The 19537-nt window shown below is 45.3% G+C and overlaps 1 protein-coding gene across 3 annotated transcripts in view; it reads left to right on the top strand.

Annotated features, from left to right (window-relative positions):
* Positions 1-19537, top strand: part of LOC124802489 (carotenoid isomerooxygenase) — a 376100-nt gene that overhangs the window by 223307 nt on the left and 133256 nt on the right. For all 3 annotated transcript variants that reach the window (XM_047263303.1, XM_047263304.1, XM_047263302.1), the window contains one exon: positions 7154-7280. In XM_047263303.1, coding sequence (XP_047119259.1) covers positions 7154-7280 — 127 coding nt within the window. The remainder of the gene's footprint in view (positions 1-7153; positions 7281-19537) is intronic.

Here is a 19537-nt window from a genome sequence, read left to right as displayed (position 1 = left end):
CCAGATGATAGAGTTTTGTCAGGACTGGCTCTCCCAAGGCCATCAGTAGTTCCAATGGAATTTTGTGTACTCCCGGGGCCTTTTTTCGACTTAGGTCTTTCAGTGCTCTGTCAAACTCTTCACGCAGTATCATATTTCCCATTTCATCTTCATCTACATCCTCTTCCATTTCTATAACATTGCCCTCAAGTACATCGCCCTTGTATAGACCCTCTACATACTCCTTCCACCTTTCTGCTTTCCCTGCTTTGCTTAGTACTGGGTTTCCATCTGAGCTCTTGATATTCATGCAAGTGGTTCTCTTTTCTCCAAAGGTCTCTTTAATTTTCCTGTAGGCGGTATCTATCTTACCCCTAGTGAGATAAGCCTCTACATCCTTACATTTGTCCTCTAGCCATGCCTGCTTAGCCATTTCGCACTTCCTGTAGATCTCATTTTTGTGACATTTGTATTCCTTTTTGCCTGCTTCATTTACTGCTTATGTCTGTAGTGTAGCCTTTTATGGAAGTGACAATAAACTGTTCAGACAAGAAGAGATCAGAAGATTTTGACTTATGGTGCTACAGTAGAATACTGAAGATTAAATGGGTATTTAGAATAATTGATGAAGAGGTACTGAAGGAACTGGAGAGAAAATAACTTTAGAACACAACTTGACTAAACGAAGTGATCAATTGATAGATCACGTCCTGTGATGTCAAGGAGTCGTGAATTTCGTAATGGAGGGAAGGTGGAGATAAAAGTTGTAGAAGGAGATAAAAATTTCAATATAGTAAGCAGCCTTTTTTAGGCTTGTGGGTTTGATAAATTTTTAGACAGCGTAGTTGTCTGGATATAACAGCGCTTAGTTTACTTATAATCAGTTATTCAAAATGACAGTCACAATGGCATTATTTTGCCGCTAACCGGTTTCAACCCGCGATGGGGTCATCTTCAGGGCAATTTACACAACTTGATCGCTCGCTGGAGTCGTTACCCTACCTGTGCACGGTTGGTAACTATGTTGGTTGTGGGTTTCAGTACAGTGTAGCTATGAAGAGGCTGAAGACGACAGACTAGCTTGCTGAGTTGCATCCCATCATCTCCGGACTTAAGGCCACGACAACAAATTCACCATCTGCTAGCATATCAGCCCTATTAAACCGTCAGTTGTGTTTTGAATGTTTCTCTTGTTCTTAGAGTTCGCCTGAGGACAGGTCTGTAAGCACTGAGCGCAAAGATTTGGCCACAGTCCAGGGTACCTGGAGTCGACGTAGCGTCGTTGCGCGCTCACAGCCTTGAGATCTGCAACGTCCGGCACGTGGCTGCGAGCCAATGACTGATATTGCATCACAGGCTGCGGGACTTCTGGACTGGACTCGCAGTGCAGCGCGTCTGCGGCGAAGGCAGACTGCGCTCCAGCTGTGCGAACCTGAACTTCCACCCCAGCTTTGAATATCGTCTGTTACACACAGACGGTCGAATCACAATGGGTCTTTCGCAGGACTGTTCCATTACTTTCGTGTTTCCCGGTTACCGTTAAGTAATGTCAAACGGCGCGTCATCTGATAAACTATCAGCCTAGTGCTGAGATTGCAAATTAGCTCCTAATGTAGGGAAATACATATAGTACACCTCACGAAACGTGAAAGCTTTGTTTCCATTGACTATTGAAATAACCCCCTGTCCACCAATTTTAATTCAAAAAAGTTAATTACAGTTATTTAATTGTTGTTTAAGGCAGAAGTAACAATACGAAAAAATACACTACTGGGCATTAAAATTGCTACACCAAGAAGAAATGCAGATGTTAAACGGGTATTCATTGAACAAATATATTATACTAGAACTGATACAAGATTATATTTTCACGCAATTTGGGTGCATAGATCCTGAGAAATCAGTACCCAGAACAACCACCTCTGGCCATAATAACGGTCTTGATACGCCTGGGCATTGAATCAAACAGAGCTTGGATGGCGTGTACAGGTACAGCTACTCATGCAGCTTCAATACGATACCACAGTTCATCAAGAGTAGTGACTGGCGTATTGTGACGAGTCAGTTGCTCGGCCACCATTGAGCAGACGTTTTCAATTGGTGAGAGATCTGGAGAATGTGCTGGCCAGGGCAGCAGTCAAACATTTTCTGTATCCAGACAGGCCCGTACAGGACATGCAGCATGCGGTCGTGCATTATCCTGCTGAAATGTAGGGTTTCGCACGGATCGAATGAAGGGTAGAGCAACGGGTCGTAACACATCTGAAATGTAACGTCCACTGTTCAAAGTGCCGTCAATGCGAACAAGAGGTGACAGAGACGTGTAACCAATGGCACCCCATACCATCACGCCGGGTGATACGCCAGTATGGCGACGACGAATACACGCTTCCAATGAGCGTTCACCGCGATGTCGCCAAACACGGATGCGTTCATCATGGTGCTGTAAACAGAACCTGGATTCATCCGAAAACATGACGTTTTGCCATTCGTGCAACAGGTTCGTCGTTGAGTACACCATCGCAGGCGCTCCTGTCTGTGATGCAGCGTCAAGGGTAACCGCGGCCATGGTCTCCGAGCTGATAGTCCATGCTGCTGCAAACGTCGTCGAACTGTTCGTGCAGATGGTTGTCGTCTTGCAAGCGTCCCCATCTGTTAACTCAGAGATCAGACGTGGCTGCACGATCCGTTACAGCCATTTGGATAAGATGCCTGTCATCTCGACTGCTAGTGATGCGAGGCCGTTGGGATCCAGCACGTCGTTACGTATTACCCTCCTGAATCCACCGATTCCATATTCTGCTGACAGTCATTGGATCTCGAACAACGCGAGCAGCAACGTCGCGATACGTTAAACCGCAATCGCGATAGGCTCCAGTCCGACCTTTATCAATGTCGGAAACGTGATGGTACGTATTTCTCCTCCTTACACGAGGCATCACAAAACCGTTTCACCAGGCAACCGCGGTCAACTGCTGTTTGTGTATGAGAAATTGGTTGGAAACTTTCCTCATGTCAGCACGTTCTAGGTGTCGCCACCGGCGCCAACCTTATGTGAATGCTCTGAAAAGCTAATCATTTACATATCACAGCATCTTTTTCCTGTCGGTTAAATTTCGCGTCTGTAGCACGTCTTTAATCGCCAGTAGTGTATTTCCAGCCCTTTAGTTTACTGAGGTGGTTGGTGGTTGGGGGAGGGGGGGGGGGGGTGTTGTGTTTGGGATAGGACATACAGGATTATTCATAAATACTTGCATTGTTGGAGAATACGAAGCAGGCCGTTGTGGTTGAGCGGTTCTATGTGCTTTAGTCACTGTGCGGCTGGTCCCGGCGGAGGTTCGAGTCCTCCCTCGGGCAGGGGTGTGTGTGTTTGTCTTTAGGATAATTTACGTTAAGTAGCGTTAAGCGTAGGGACTGATGACCTTAGCAGTAAAGTCCCATAAGATTTCGTACAAATTTGAACACATTTTGCCTCAGTCCGGAAGCACGCGGCTGCTACGGTCGCAGGTTCAAATCCTGCCTCGGGCATGGATGTGTGTGATGTCCTTAGGTTAGTTAGGTTTAAGTAGTTCTAAGTCTAGGGAACTGAGGACTTCAGATGTTAAGACGCATAGTGCCTAGACCCATTTGAACCATTTCCACAAGATGACTAAGCAAAAACATACTCAAAACAGAAACATATCACAGGACAGAGCATCTCACCAAGTGTGTAACTTAATCTACAGTGGATTGGCATGGGCTTAGTTTGTGATGTGGTCAATTCGTAGTTGCAAGTCGCTGCCACAATGTGTCCGTGAAGGCGCGAAGGCATCTCGCATTGCGGCTCTGCTAATTGGGTTGCCTATCTGCTGGTGCGAACTAATTCGATGTGGCAACACGCAGACGAGGGTTAACAATGAAACTTGAGGACAGCACAACTACAGGTGCAATCTGTAATTATAAAAGCTCTGCTAACCATCAATAGGCTTTACCTGTGGGACATCGATAGATAGCAATAACAGGCAGAAGGCGCGAAGGCATCTCGCATTGCGGCTCTGCTAATTGGGTTGCCTATCTGCTGGTGCGAACTAATTCGATGTGGCAACACGCAGACGAGGGTTAACAATGAAACTTGAGGACAGCACAACTACAGGTGCAATCTGTAATTATAAAAGCTCTGCTAACCATCAATAGGCTTTACCTGTGGGACATCGATAGATAGCAATAACAGGCAGCAAATTGCAACTGATTATCAGAGAAGCTATCACGGGCCACATACCTCCCGGTGGTAATCAAAGGATTAATAAATCACAACAAAATGGTTCAAATGGCTCTGAGCACTATGGGACTTAACTGCTGTGGTCATCAGTCCACTAGAACTTAGAACTACTTAAACCTAACTAACCTAAGTACATCACACACATCCATGCGCGAGGCAGATTTCGAACCTGCCACCGTAGCGGTCACGCGGTTCCAGGCTGTAGCGCCTAGAACCGCACGGCCACTCCGGCTGGCTAAATCACAACAATAAACTGTCACGTCATACAAGTATTTGGCGGTAACAACGTGTTGAATTATGAAAAGTAGCGTCATAGGTACAGTTGTGGATGAAAGCAAATGATAGACCACTAATCATTAGCACAGTACTGGGGAACTCAAGTTTGTCTTCAGAAGAGAGTGCTTGGGTCATGCTTGAATAATTTTCAGTTGTTTGGGACTGACACAATACTCTGGTGCGAGATTCTGACACAGACAAGACGGGTTGCTAACGCGATTACTGAGGTCTGAAGATGATCCACAGAGCTCGAAACATATGACGTAATACTGAAAAATGTGCAACTCAGACTGAAGAATAAATGATAATTGTGTTAAATATCAGTACAGTTATCGATTCTCTAGGGACGAATGTTTCGGCTATAATGTTCATCTTTTTGGACAGTAATTCAAAATCGCAAATTTCATGATTTATAGAAGTTAACAAAAATCTTGAATAGTTGGAAATAGCAGGTAGAAAACAGTCAGGAATTCAGAGAAGACGTACAAAAAGTGAAGGGTTTTAAGAAGAAAACACAACAGAAGAGAGGAGGAACATGGACAGAAGAAAGAAGATAACATCAGAGAGCAAGAATTAACAAGTATTGGGAAGCCAAAAAAAAAAAGGAAAAGAATATGGTATCACGAAGAAGTTGTTTCACATACCCGCGAATTGGTCAAATAATGATACTAATAATCATAATGGTAATGGTGCAATTAGACAAAGGTCCTCATAAACTCATGTAAATATTCACTGCAGACCAGTTCAGGCTCAACACATAATTTAATATCGCGTTTGGTTAAATGGGCTTTACCTGAAACCAGTAAAAGAAGTGAAGAGGATTTGGCTGCTTCTATCTAAAGAATTCATCCAGTGTTCCGTGCAAACGGATCAGGATTAGTGGTAGCGTTCTACACCTGTACCGTGAAATGCTACGACATACGGCGAGGTACCACTTTTTATAAGGACGAGACTACACGTTGTCAAGTGGCCACACCTCGCTCGTGTTACGGGCAGGAATACAGTTTGTTTGTCGAGTATTAAAAGGCAGTGCCAGCTGACGAACCGGTCAGTGTGTTTACATTCGGGAAAGAAAAGGATGAAGTCACCGGCCGTCTGGCAAGTGCAGTACAAGCGCGTACTGAACGTAAAGTCTGAATGAACTTCTTCCTACTGCATTAATTGCTGTCGTCTCGGTGGTTAATACTAGCTCTTGATCTTTGTGAGCAGGCTTTCTGGGGATAGTTAACGTCTACCTTCAAGACACTGCCAATTTAGGGTTTTCAACATTTCCGTGACCCATTTCGGCAAGTCAGACAAACCTGTGACCATTGGTATTGGCCTGCTGCTACGGTCGCAGGCTTGAATCGTGCCTCGGGCATGGATGTGTGTGACATCCTTAGGTTAGGTTTAAGTACAGAGTGATCAAAAAGTCAGTATAAATTTGAAAACTTAATAAACCACGGAATAATGTAGATAGAGAGGTAAAAATTGACACACATGCTTGGAATGACATGGGATTTTATTAGAACAAAAAAGTTCACAAGATGTCCGACAGATGGCGCTGGACAGCAAAACTGCTACCGTGACGGGTGGGAGGTACGCCGATATGTTACAGAATCGCATCATCCCCAGCCTGTCTAATAAACACCTGCTGGCTCCACCCCATATTGCTAGACGCGTGAAAGATCTCTTGCGCGCGTTGTTTGGTGATGATCGTGTGCTCAGCCGCCACTTTCGTCATGCTTGGCCTCCGAGGTCCCCAGACCTCAGTTCGTGCGATTATTGGCTTTGGGTTTACCTGAAGTCGCAAGTGTATCGTGATCGACCGACATCTCTACGGATGCTGAAAGATAACGTCCGACGCCAATGCCTCACCATAACTCTGGACATGCTTTACAGTGCTGTTCACAATATTATTCCTCGACTACAGCTATTGTTGACGAATGTAGGTGCACATGTTGAGCATTTCCTGTAAAGAACATCATCGTTGCTTTGTCTTTGTTATGCAAATTATTGCTATTCTGATCAGATGAAGCGCCATCTGTCGGACATTTTTTTAACGTTTGTACTTTTTTTTTGTTCTAATAAAACCCCATGTCATTCCAAGCATGTGTGTCAATTTGTACCTCTGTATCTACATTATTCCGTGATTTATTCAGTTTTCAAATTTATACCGACCTTTTGTTCACCCGGTAGTTCTAAGTCCAGGGGACTGATGACCCGAAATGTTGTCCCATAGTGCTTGGAGCCATTTGAGCCATTTTTTATGACCTCAGCAGTTTGGTCCCTTAGGAATTCACACACATTTTGTCACTTTAATTTACATATAAGGTCAACTTTCAGTACCAAACATCGTCCGTCTGAGATTGGTCCATACTTGATTTCGTCCCCCGCATAACGAAGCGCCATACGGTGATCTTATTGCTTCGTGTTTGTATTTGTGTTTTCCGGAGAGAGCTGACTTGATTTCACGGGCCCCATAAACACTTGTCTGAATACAGAGGCTCGATGACTTACTTCGGCGCCGAGAGGGCTCTACTGCCGTGATTGAGATCGTATCTGAACTGTAAGCGTAGAGAGTGGGTGCCTGGTGATACTATGCTGCTTTGCTTCTCCTGATCTAAGAATGATTAGCCGAGGCTTTGCGTGCTTTTTCAGGTGGGCGAGCCCGATCCTGCGGAGAAGACCAAGCCTGGGGAACGGCTGTACCCCAACTGCGACACGTCAGTGTGGCTGAGGTCCTGCACGCACGAGGTCGAGCAGCCCCTGGAGGGCACCGTCACAGGTGAGCGGACGCACCACGCTACTGTCCTTACCCATTCACTGAAGTAACTTCCGTTTACTAAAAAAAATTCAGAATGAAGTTGCAGAATTTGTTTTACAATACTCTGAAAGTACATACACAACCGGAAAAAATTAGTACACCTGGAAAGACGACGTTGATTTTGATGCGATGACGCAATTTGCGCCGGCCGCTGTGACTGAGCGGTTGCAGGCGCTTCAGTCCGGAACCGCGCTGCTGTTACGGTCGCAGGTTCGAATCCTGCCTCGGGAATGGGTGTTTGTGATGTCCTTTTGTTAGTTAGGTTTAAATAGTTCTTAGGGGACTGATGACCTCAAGTCCCAGAGGATGGGACGGATTAAGGATTTGTATGTGTGGAGGATGGTAGAGGGGTGCAACCCCCATGTCCGGCCAGAGAGGAGTTTGAGGAGTCGGAGGCGGTTGTGGGCTTTGGATTCGATGGAGCGGAGATGAGGGATCCAGGTGAGGTGACGGTCAATGGTGAGACCAAGGTAGGTGAGGTGGGGGTGAAGCGGACAGGACGGGCGCAGACAGTAAAGGAGAAATCCAGGAGCCGGAAGGAGCGAGTGGTACGACCTACGATGATTGCCTGGGTCTTGGAAGGATTGATTTTCAGGAGCCATTGGTTGCACCATTCAGCAAAAAGGTCAAAGTGATTCTGGAGAAGGCGTTGGGACCGTTGGAGGGTAGGAGCGAGGGCGAGGAATGCCGATGTGCGGCCGAGCGCCGGCCTTTAAAGCACTTCAGCGGATGAGTACCTCGGAACCATTTTCCATCACGATGTTTGACGTGTGAAAATAGTTCCGGGATCTGCAGCGACCTCTTCCTTACGTTTATGTGGGCTGGTAGTGGCCCCTGGTGGCCGCTGGTGTCTTTGCTCTGTTGTTGTTGTTGTTGTGGCCGTTCATCAATATTGCCTGTCGGTTGTGTAGTGCTTCGGTGTGCCTGCGAAGCGGGCAACCAGCGGCTGCAGGCTGTCAATTTGGTTGCTGATACTCTAGGCGCCATGATGTCTAGTAGAGAAGGCCACAGCAATGGTAATGGTTTCAATGTCGTCCACCAACAGATAATGTGGTGGCGTAGCTACCAGTGCGCCATCCATGTCTATCCTCTAATAGGGAACGATCACAGGCAGAAAGCTCAACGTTGAGGAAACATGAGAAGCAAGTAGGCAACCATGCCACAGAGAGGTATTTATGCTTCCTACAGCCAACTGAGCGAGTTTGAAAGGGGGCAAATTGTAGCCTTCCGAGTGGCGGGATGGTCCTTTTCGGAAACTGCCACACAATTTGGACGGGCTGCGTCAGTTGTGCAATGGTGCTGGTACCAGCGGTCACGTGAACATTCTCACTCCTGTAGACGAGGTTCTGGACGCCCAAACAGCACAGACGCCCACCAGGATCGTCGCATTGTACAGCCAGTAGTGACATATGGCTACCACAGGACAGATAATAGAGCTTAGGAGCCAAGACGCGCACACACATCTAGTCTGTCTTTTACTCACTACACAGCATCGATGAGCACGACTCGACTGGTCCCGTCAGAGCATCACTTGGAAGACGGAATGGCGCGCCTTGGTCTTCACTGATGCAGCAGTTTCTACCTGCACGCAAGTGGTGGTTTCTGCCGTGCGTGGCTCATGTGCCCGCCACCATGTATTTTACATCCTGTTTTTAACGTACTTCCACCTCACTACGTTAATTTAAATTACTACTGTCACTGAATTGCTGCTGCGCTTAATCGTAAGCGGCGCTAGCAGCGCATATCGATATATCCCCTCTCGTAGTATCTTTGCTGGACTGCTATTCCTTCCCGCTCATTGTGAGTTGGTCGCAGTTCGGGTTGCGAGTTCAGGCTGCCAGGCAGTTGGAACGCGTCTGGATCGCAGTCCGGACCTGCCAGTCGGGGAGTTGCAATGCGGCACTCGTTCAGTCGGGTTGGAGCAGCAGTGAGGTCTGCGTCGACATGGCTCGCCCGACCATTGCCTCCACGCAGTACTTGAGCCGGGCCACAGTCTTGGTGGATCGTCGGTCGGTCGTCCTACCGGGCGACGTGTTTTGGCTCTCCGATCGTTTGAGTCGTGTGTGTGTGTGTGTGTGTGTGTGTGTGTGTGTGTGTGTGTGTGTGCGCGCGCGCATCGACTCCCGATTTGTCTTAGTGCGTGCTTAGTCATTGTTGTGTATCATTCAAGTCTTAGTGCAAGTGTTCGGCAGGTTGTGTGCAGTTGGCGTTATTTCCAATGACGACGATTTTAGATGTTGTCGGCATTCTGCTGGAGTCGGTCGGTTGTTGCGGACGAGGGAAGTTATCTCCGCGCGATGCAGTCGGCTGGGGCCGCTGGCAGCCCCTGCTCAGTGTCGGAGCGTGTGTGGAGCTGTCCGATCGCTACGAGCTTAGAGGTTCACCAACCCAGGACGTCAAAATTGAGTAGTGGTTTCAACTACCCAAGCCACGTCTATTCATGCTGTGGTGGTTCGCTTCGGTCCATAACTTTCACAAAATTCGCAAAAGATTTCACTGGCTTTACAGTTTTTTTGCTGTGAGAAATTTTTCTATAGAACTTACCTGACAACTGACAGGACTTGTGACTGCAGCAAACATTCTGAAAACACGTGGCTCGGAGAGGAACAAACACGTCCTGATTCTCCACTGTTCACGGCGTACTAGTTCAAGATGCATTCCACCGCGAGAGCGGCGCCACTATCTACTATTACGCATGCTGCATACAAACGTAAGTTTCTTTGTAAACAGCCCTAGTATTACGCGTTCTGCCCGAAGGAATGTGTCCACAGCGTTGCTCACCATGCCCTACTTCTTTCTGCTTTTCTCTTCAGACCTCTTCTGTAAATACAAACTGTTCCTCTGTTGTGTTCGTATTTCACTTTGTGCTTCACGTCTCTCATTGAAGCGATGTAACCAATTTTGCCGCGTAAAGTGCGTCGCAGTCTACCGTCCCATTCAAACTATAGTCTGATTTACATCAGTTAGCATCTGATGTCTAAGGGGAGGTTTACTATCTTTGGCCCGAAAAAAGCATGTTCTTTGAGAATTTTTTTCACGGGATGTGTTATGGATATCAATGTCAAATTTAGTCAAAATGTTTATTGATATTTCCTCTACATATTGGATTTTTTTCGATTTGAAATGTCGAAGAGCAAAGGCGGAAGTACCGTCGAAACGAAATAAAATTTCGATGTAGACCTCCACGCACGGTATGTCACAGGTAAACCGGCTGGTCTAAAATCAAAATATAGTTGACGTTAGCGAAGTATATAAGATTCTTTAGGAGTTGTACCTCGCTTAAGTTGTTTGGACCATAGGAAACAAAATGGCGGCCATTTGAACAGGTTTTGTTTTCATCGATTTTTCGACTTCGTTGGTCAAGTAAAAATATTTGTAGTTGATGGATCGGAATAAAAGTGGTAAAACTCCTAGACGATTTAGTAATCTTCGTCGGAAATAATCATGCCAATCGGTTCAGTTGATTTGAAGTTACCATATTGCGCGATAAAAAAGTCATTTCGAGAAATACGCGTTTGAGGTTTTGACTACATATAAATGCAATATTATGCAAAGTACGTTCAGTCTGCTATTCCAGGTCCATAAACTAGTCCGCCCTCTTCCTCATAGAGGCCATTCTGTTCGATCTGCACTGCTCCAGAGCCGCTCGTACAACCGGTGACAAGCGGTTTTCGGACGCTTGAATCCGGTGGTCGTCCGAATGCTTGGCGAACTGCGTCGAATAGTCCCAGGGTGACGTCCATCGTTGTCATGGTCTTCAGAGTTGCTGAATACCTTTCATTGAAGCTGCTCACTGCCAGGAAAGTCGCAAACTCCACAGTCTTCGCACCAGAGTGCAAATGCTTGGGGGGCTAACTTCCAAACACACGCGTTCAAACTTTCATTTGAATTTTGTGTTTCCTCCCAAGCACCGGTACAATAACTCGTCCTCCGAAAGAAAAAAACTGGTGCGTGAAAAAGGCCGATTTCAGCCACGTGCTTTTTTTTGTTCAAACGCGAATAACAAACATTTCCGTTCCGTATTCGGAAAAACTGTTTCAGGTGTGGATTCTAAACACTTTTATGGATCCAAAAATGCAATTTAAGAAAAACGATTTTTTGAACCAAAAGATAGTAAAACTCCCTTTAAGGTCCGAACTTGCGATGTTCTCGCGACAAGTAGTCTATTGTCTGCAGCCATCACAGCGTTCTGTTCCCCAATGTGGTAGAAGAGGTCGCTTTGAAGTCTCTCTCTCCTACAAAAAAGTTACATAGAAAGTCTGAAACTCGTATGTAGTGCAGGTCTCTATGTTCAAAATCCGTTCTTAATTTTAATTAGGACCGGAATTATGTTCATTTATTTCAACCGTCAGAAATTTTCTCATCCGCGAAACAACTTCAAAAGTAGTCATGTCTCGAAAACTGTTAAACTCACTAAAAAAAGTGGCGTTCAAAACTTAAGGACCGAAGTAACTTTCGTATGAAATGTCACTTCCAAGTAAGATAGCTCGATGAAACTTGGACCATACATAGAAAAACCTGCTGCAGTATAGTACCAGAAGAACTACGCAATGAAACGAACAGATATGACTTATTCAAAGACAATAATTACACTGAAGTCATCGCGATTTATGATGGCCCTGGCTATCGCAAAAAGCGGGACGTCGTTCTTAAACATGTGATTACCATGGGCGGCAGTGCATGCTTTGCATCAGGTTTCCATGCTGGAAACAAGGTCGTCTGGACGTGATGCAAAATGTCTCCCAAACGCATCAAACACATGCTCGATGTGATTTAAGTAGGGGCAACGGCCGGACCAAACCAATCCTCGTTTCCAATATCACTCATATGAATGACCTTACACTTCTCGTTATTTAAGGTCAACTGCCACTTTTCGCACCATTCAGATATCTTTTCTAAATCGTTTTGCAGTTTGATTTGATCTTCTGATGACTTTGTTAGTCGATAAACGACAGCGTCATCTGCAAACAACCGAAGACGGCTGCTCAGATTGTCTCCCAGATCATTTATATAGATAAGGAACAGCAAATGGCCTATAACACTACCTTTGGGAACGCCAGAATCACTTCTGTTTTACTCTATGACTTTCCGTCAATTACTACGAACTGTGATCTCTCTGACAGGAAATCACAAATCCAGTCACATAACTGAGACGATATTCCACAAGCACGCAATTTCGCTACGAGCCGCTTGTGTGGTACCGTGTGAAAAGCCTTCCGGAAATCCAGAAATACGGAATAGATCTGAAATCACTTGTCAGTAGCACTCAACACTTCATGTAAATAAAGAACTAGTTGTGTTTCACAGGAACGATGTTTTCTAAACCCATGTTGACTGTGTCAATAGACCGTTTTCTTTGAGGTAATTCATAATGTTCGAACACAATATATGTTCCAAAATCCTGCTGCATATCGACGTTAAAGATATGGGCCTATTATTTAGTGGATTACTCCTACTACCGTTCTTGAATATTTGTGTATGCCGCGCGGGATTAGTCGAGCGGTCTAAGGCTCTGCAGTCATGGACTGTGCGGCTGGTCCCCGCGGAGGTTCGAGTCCTCCCTCGGGCATGGGTGTGTGTTTTTGTCCTTAGGATGATTTAGGTTAAGTGGTGTGTAAGCTTAGGGACTGACGACCTTAGCAGTTAAGTCCCATAAGATTTCACACACATTTGAGCATTTTTTTTTAAATATTGGTGTGACCGGTGCAACTTTCCAGTCTTTGGGTACTGATCTTTCGTCGAGTGAACGTTTGTATATGATTGTTAAGTATGGAGCTAATGCATCAGCGTACTCGGAAAGGAACCTAATTGGTATACAGTCTGGAGCAGAAGACTTGCTTTTATTAAGTGATTTAAGTTGCTTCACTACTCAGAGGATATTTACTTCTACGTTACTCATGTTGGCAGCTGTTCTCGATTCCAATTCTGGAATATTTACTTCGTCTTCTTCTGTGAAGGTATTTCGGAAGGCTCTGTTTAGTAACTCTGCTTTGGCAGCACTGTCTTTGATAGTATCTCCATTGCTATCGCGCAGAGAAGGCATTGATTGTTTCTTGCCGCTAACATACTTCACATACGACCAGAATCTCTTTGGATTTACTGCCAGGTTTCGAGACCAAGTTTCGTTGTGGAAACTGTTATAAGCATCTAGCATTGAAGTCCGTGCTAAATTTCAAGCTTCTGTAAAATATCGCCAATCTTGGGGAATTTTCGCATGTTTGTTTCGTTGTCGACCGACACCATAACACCTGGACCACTAAAACGATCATGTTCGACAATGATCCAGGTTGCATAACGTCTTCCCAGCTCTCGCCATATGAGAGTATTCAGAGACAATCTGCTCTCATCCGAGAAGAGAACGCAACCCCACTCCTCCTTGCTCCAGCCCCTATTCTCACAGTACCGTTACAGACGGTACGGCCGATGTGCCGGTGTGAACTGGACACAATGTACAGGTCGTCAGGCAAAGCGAACACTCGTGAAGTCGCCGTCCCACTGTGGCACGTGAGTTTGCGTGCTTTGCGGTCCTGTTAAATGTGGTTACAATTGCACCTGCTGTTTGACGCGAGTTCTTGTGGCCTTTTGCACAATGTAGCGGCATTTGCTGATGTAGTTAACCGTGGTGGACAACCTCCTCTCCTTCGTGTAGCAGCGCCTGTGGTTCGGAACGCTCCCATGCATTTGAAACAATGCTGTGAGCAATATCAAACTCTTGGGACATGCTCGTTACACTTAACTGTTCTTCCAGTTTCCCGACGATTCTTTCCCGTGTTGAATCATACAATGTTGTTTCCGGCCCACGTTGTAATGAACACCACCACAGCGCAGCAAACCTACTCGCTGATTGGCACACAGTGTTTTCCCTTTTCTTCAACTTCGTCGTGTTGCGGCGCTAGCCCCATCTGACGTTATAGCCACGCTCTCCTCACATCGTGTGACGTCCAGTTTTCTGTGCACAACTTGGAGACCTCTTGCATCATACACCCTCATTTTCATCGGTATCCACCAAATCGTTAATGTGGTACATTACTTAATCTATCTCGCCCTTAGTTTCTGCAGAGCTGTGAACTATTTTTTCCCCCCAACGGCAAAGTGCTATCGGGCTGGGCTAGCACTTGCATTGGTAACCGTCCTGTCTGCCGAGCGCTGTTGACAAGAGGGGTGCTGTCAGCCCTTCTGAGCCAAAGTGAGGAGTTACTTAATTGAGAGAGAGAGAGAGCGACTCCCGTCTCGTAAACTGACATACGGTCGGGAGAGCGGTGTGCTAACCACATGACCCCTCCATATTCGCATCCAGTGACGTCTGTGGGCTGAGGATGACACGGCGGCCGGTCGGTCGGTTTCATTGGGCCTTCCGAAACCTGTTCGGACGGAGTGAACCTTTTTCGTTGAGTACTAAAATATCGGCATTTGGTATGTATAAGCTTGGAAAACGGCTTCTTCTTTGTTTGGAGGGAGAGATGTAGTCTTATGCAGCTGTTACTCAATACAGACTAATCGAAATCTCATGATTTCCTTTCATTCTTTTCCAGACATTCCCCCTATTAGTCCTTCCGAATCTTTCCCTTCTTGAACTACTACTACCACTACTACTACTTTTCCCCTATCCTTCTTCGCCTTCAATTTTGCACTTTTCTTTTGCTCTTCTTCACTTTTTTCCGAATGTCACAAAATTGGACCCCTATAGAAATGGTGCCCACACGGCACGCGATCCAGCTGCAGTACCCTTGTCACGCCACTGACCCAGGAGGAAAAATGACCCTTTTTAAACCATACAGTTCAGGGCCCACTGGTCTGTTCTACGGCATGGATTACACTTTTTCTCTCAGTTATTGTGGTGACCACGAACTTGTTAAACCTACTGCTGCCTTCTATGCTATCATGGCTATGAAGTGGGTGAGTCAAACGAGAGAATGTGATAACAACAGAATTTTCGTAATGCTGAAAATATCTGCTTCTACTCGAGGTAATTTCATTGCGACGTTAATTTTCTGTTAAGATGTTTTCAAGTGCTGTGCTGTGTTGCAGCTTCTCGCGTGTCTTACACACATGCAAATGCGCTGCTGTGTGGAATGCTGGTGCGCCATTTGCTAGGTAATCTGTTCGACAACTATTTTCCAAGCCATACCGGTTTAGAGTATAATTTATCATCCTTTGCAGCCTCCACTGACAGTTTGAGGTACTATTGCTAGGTAGTATAGAGCTCGGCAATTTCCATATGATGTTGCAGATCGCCCAGTAACACGTACACGGAACTGCCTCTGCCTGCATGCCATTATTAATTATGGCAGCCGACCGGCTGTCCTCGTAGCATAGTTTGGTTTTTCCGTCCACAGCTTAGTAGAAATACAACCAGGACGAGGCGTAGAAGTTCTAGTGTCAGCCTTTATTAGTTATTACATGTTTGCCTTACGTTATATGCATGTATTTATTTTTTTCGCAGCCTACCAGTAATGGGCGCATATCCAGGGTCGAGTTCTGAGGGAAATCTCAGTTCGTTTTGCCCCTTTCCTCTCCCTCTCATTGAACTTGCGGTTACACTCACTTTTAACATGCGATAGAGGCTTGTTTTAATCCAAGGGACAGTGCACTGAAAACCGATGGAAAAAAGTAAGTAAACTATTATTCCCAAAGTAGTCGTCGTAACTCTAAGTGGATTTGCATGATTTTACCCGGGCGTGCACTTCTTCGACCAAAGCAAATTGACGGCCACCAATGTCTCTTCAGGGCTCCAGAAATAGGGAAATCGTGTGGGGAGACATCGGATCAACGTGCTGCAAAGGCTGTTTCGAGTACGCTGCAGAAGTTTCTCCGGGAACCACTTATACATCCTCCGTACAGTCTCGAGCTCTCCCCTTGCAGTTTCCATATTTCTTGAGCCCTAAAGAAAGACATTCGTTGCCGTCGATTTGCGTCAGACGAATTATGGTTCCGTGGGCAACCGCGAACAATTTTTTTCAATGAGGGCGCTGCTTGTCTTGTCTCGCAGTGGAATAAATGTCTTACCAGTTATGGCGATTACTTTCGCGTCTTTCCATGCCTGTTTACCCACCAGCATAATATTTCGCACCTTTCTATAGACCACAGCCGGCCGGAGTGGCCGAGCGGTTCTAGGCGCTTTAGTCTGGACCGCGCGACCGCTGAGGTCACAGGTTCGAATCCTGCCTCGGGCATGGGCGTGTGTGATGTCCTTAGGTTAGTTAGGTTTAAGTAGTTCTATGTTCTAGGGGACTGATGACCTCAGAAGTTAAATCCCATAGTGCTCAGAGCCATTTGAACCATTTTATAGATCACATCTTATCTAAGTGAAGTCTTCTTACTGAATGCTGCATCCTGAATGAATCCATTTTATTAATGACATATACCCTGAGAGAATGTATACTTGGGAATAGCAATGTTGTAATTTCGAGAAGCTCAAACGAAGTCCGCTGACAGAATACTGAAGCGGATTTTGGACGACTCTACGTTGTGGCCGACCGGTTCTAGGCGCTTCAGTCCGGAACCGCGCTGGTGCTACGGCCGCAGGTTCGAATCCTGCCTCGGGCATGGATGTGTGTGATGTCCTTAGGTCAGTTGGGTTTAAATAGTTCTAAGTCTAGCGTCTTTACAGACGAATGGAAAAACTAGTAGAAGCCGACCTCGGGGAAGATCAGTTTGGATTCCGTAGAAATGTTGGAACAAATGAGGTAATACTGACCCTACGACTTATCTTAGAAGAAAGAATAAGGAAAGGCCAAACCTACGTTTCTAGCATTTGTAGACTTAGAGAATGCTTTTGACAATGTTGACTGGAATACTCTCTTTCAAATGCTGAAGGTGAGAGGGGTAAAATACAGGGAGCGAAAGGCTATTTACAATTTGTACAGAAACCAGATGGCAGTTATGAGAGTGGTTGGGAAGGGAGTGAGACAGGATTGTAGTCTATCCCCGATGTTATTCAATCTGTATATTGAGCAAGCAATAAAGGAAACAAAAGAAAAGTGCGGAGTAGGTATTAAAATCCATGGAGAAGAAATAAAAACTTTGAGGTTCGCCGATGACATTGTAATTCTGTCAGAGACAGCAAAGGACTTCGAAGAGCAGCTGAACGGAATGGACATTGTCTTGAAAGGAGGGTATAAGATGAACATCAACAAAAGCAAAACGAGGATAATGGAATGTAGTCGAATTAAATCGGGTGATGCTGAGGGAATTAGATTAGGAAATGAGACACTTAAAGTAGTAAACAAATTTTGCTATTTGGGGAGCAAAATAACTGATGATGGTCGAAGCAGAGAGGATATAAAATGTAGAATGGCAATATCAAGGAAAGCGTTTCTGAAGAAGAAAAAATTTGTTAACATCGAGTATAGATTTAAGTGTCAGCAAATCGTTTCTGAAAGTATATGTATGGAGTGTAGCTATGTATGGAAGTGAAACATGGACGATAAATAGTTTAGATAAGAAGAGAATAGAAGCTTTCGAAACGTGGTGCAGCAAGTCTAGCGGACTGATGACCTCAGATGTTAAGTCCCATAGTACTTAGAGCCATTTGAACCATTTTGACGACTCTACGTTTTACGTAACACCGCCGCTGGCAGTGTTAATAGACTCAGTTAGCGGAAGAAGAGAGTCCACAATTTTTTTTCAGGTATGTAATATCCGGCTGAGACTCCACACTGATGATTAGATCTCGTAAAGTTACCAAATTGTGCCAATTTCGGTTACTAGGCTTCACCGTCTGTTCCAAATACTTCCATAAATTTTTTGTGGGATTAGCATCAGCTGATTTAGCTAGCCAATCAAGATGCGAAAAAGTGTCTGAGTTTTCGTAACACCTGTGAACACGGCTGTTGTCATCTTAGAAAAAAATGGTTCAAATGGCTCTGAGCACTATGGGACTCAACATCTGAGGTCATCAGTCCCCTAGAACTTAAAACTAATTAAACCTAACTAACCTAAGGACATCACACACATCCATCCCCGAAGCAGGATTCGAACCTGCGACCGTAGCAGTCGCGCGGTTCCAGACTATAGCGCCTAGAACCGCTCGGCCACCCCGGCCGGCTGTCATCTTGGAAGACGGGAGTTTCCGCAAAATATTCTTCATGAAGATTCAGAAGAAAGGATAAGCCATGGCTACCTAGAATGTGTAAATAAACGATGTGTTGAGTTCTACCTGTAAGGAAATTCTGAACCCAGTCACAAATTTACTCTATTGTGTAGGCTCATATTTTATTAACTAAACGAATCTCAGAGCAATGGAATGCTGCAGTTTGCAACAGATTTCTGAGTCTAACATCTCTTACATGTTCCTTCAACTATAATTCTCCATTTGGATTGCATAAATAATTATCGTGTTGCAGTAATTGCACAATGTGATTAAAAGTATGCCGACACCTCTATGGAAAGTGGAACTGACCTCCAGAAGCCAAGTGAAGTGGACCCACCAGTATAAAAGAAGGCGAGAATAATTGTCTTGTCAGTAGAAGAAGTAACAGCAGGAGAGATCAGTGACTTCGAATGTGGAGTAGTCATTCCATGTCACCTGAATAGCGATTCCCTCAGTGACATTTCAACCAGCTCAAGTCGACTGTTGGTGATGTAACTGCGAAGTGAAAACGCAAAGGAACAACCACAGATAAAGCAAGACCAGGCAGGCAGGGGCAGACGAGTATTGCAGAAGGTGACTGAAAAAAAAAAAAAACTGCATGAAATCAGCCCAAGGAATCACCGGTGAGTTTCAAAGTGCTACCAGCAGTCCACTTAGCACAAAGCCTGTGTGTAGGAAATGAAAGAGAATGGGCTACAGAGCTGGAGGACCTCCTCACAAACCACATATTTCTGTAGTCAGTGATGCGTGACGCTTGAGGTGATGTAAAGAGTGACTCAACTGGACAGTGAATGACAGAAAAAAAGGTTTTTCGAGGGATGAGTCACACTATACCCTGTGGCAGTCCGTTGGAAGGATTTCGGTTTGGCGAATGCCTAGAGAATGTTACCTGCTGTTATGTGGAGAACAAAAAAGTACAGAGGAGGTGGTGTTCCGGTATCCTGGTGTTTTCCTTAGTCATGGAATGGTCCGGAAGGATGTGAACACATTTTAATGCAATGTTTACTGCTTACAGTAGAGAAATAGGTCGGCGACGTAGACTGAATCAGCGTGACAAGCACCCTGTCATAAACCAGTATCTGCGAGACTGTGGTCTGTGGCCAGTAAAGTTCTTGAAATTGACTGG

The sequence above is a fragment of the Schistocerca piceifrons genome, chromosome 6 (assembly GCF_021461385.2).
Source record: "Schistocerca piceifrons isolate TAMUIC-IGC-003096 chromosome 6, iqSchPice1.1, whole genome shotgun sequence".
NCBI lineage: Eukaryota > Metazoa > Arthropoda > Insecta > Orthoptera > Acrididae > Schistocerca > Schistocerca piceifrons.
The sequence above is the reverse complement of the archived record's forward strand: the minus strand, read 5'-3'. Positions and strand labels throughout refer to the sequence as shown.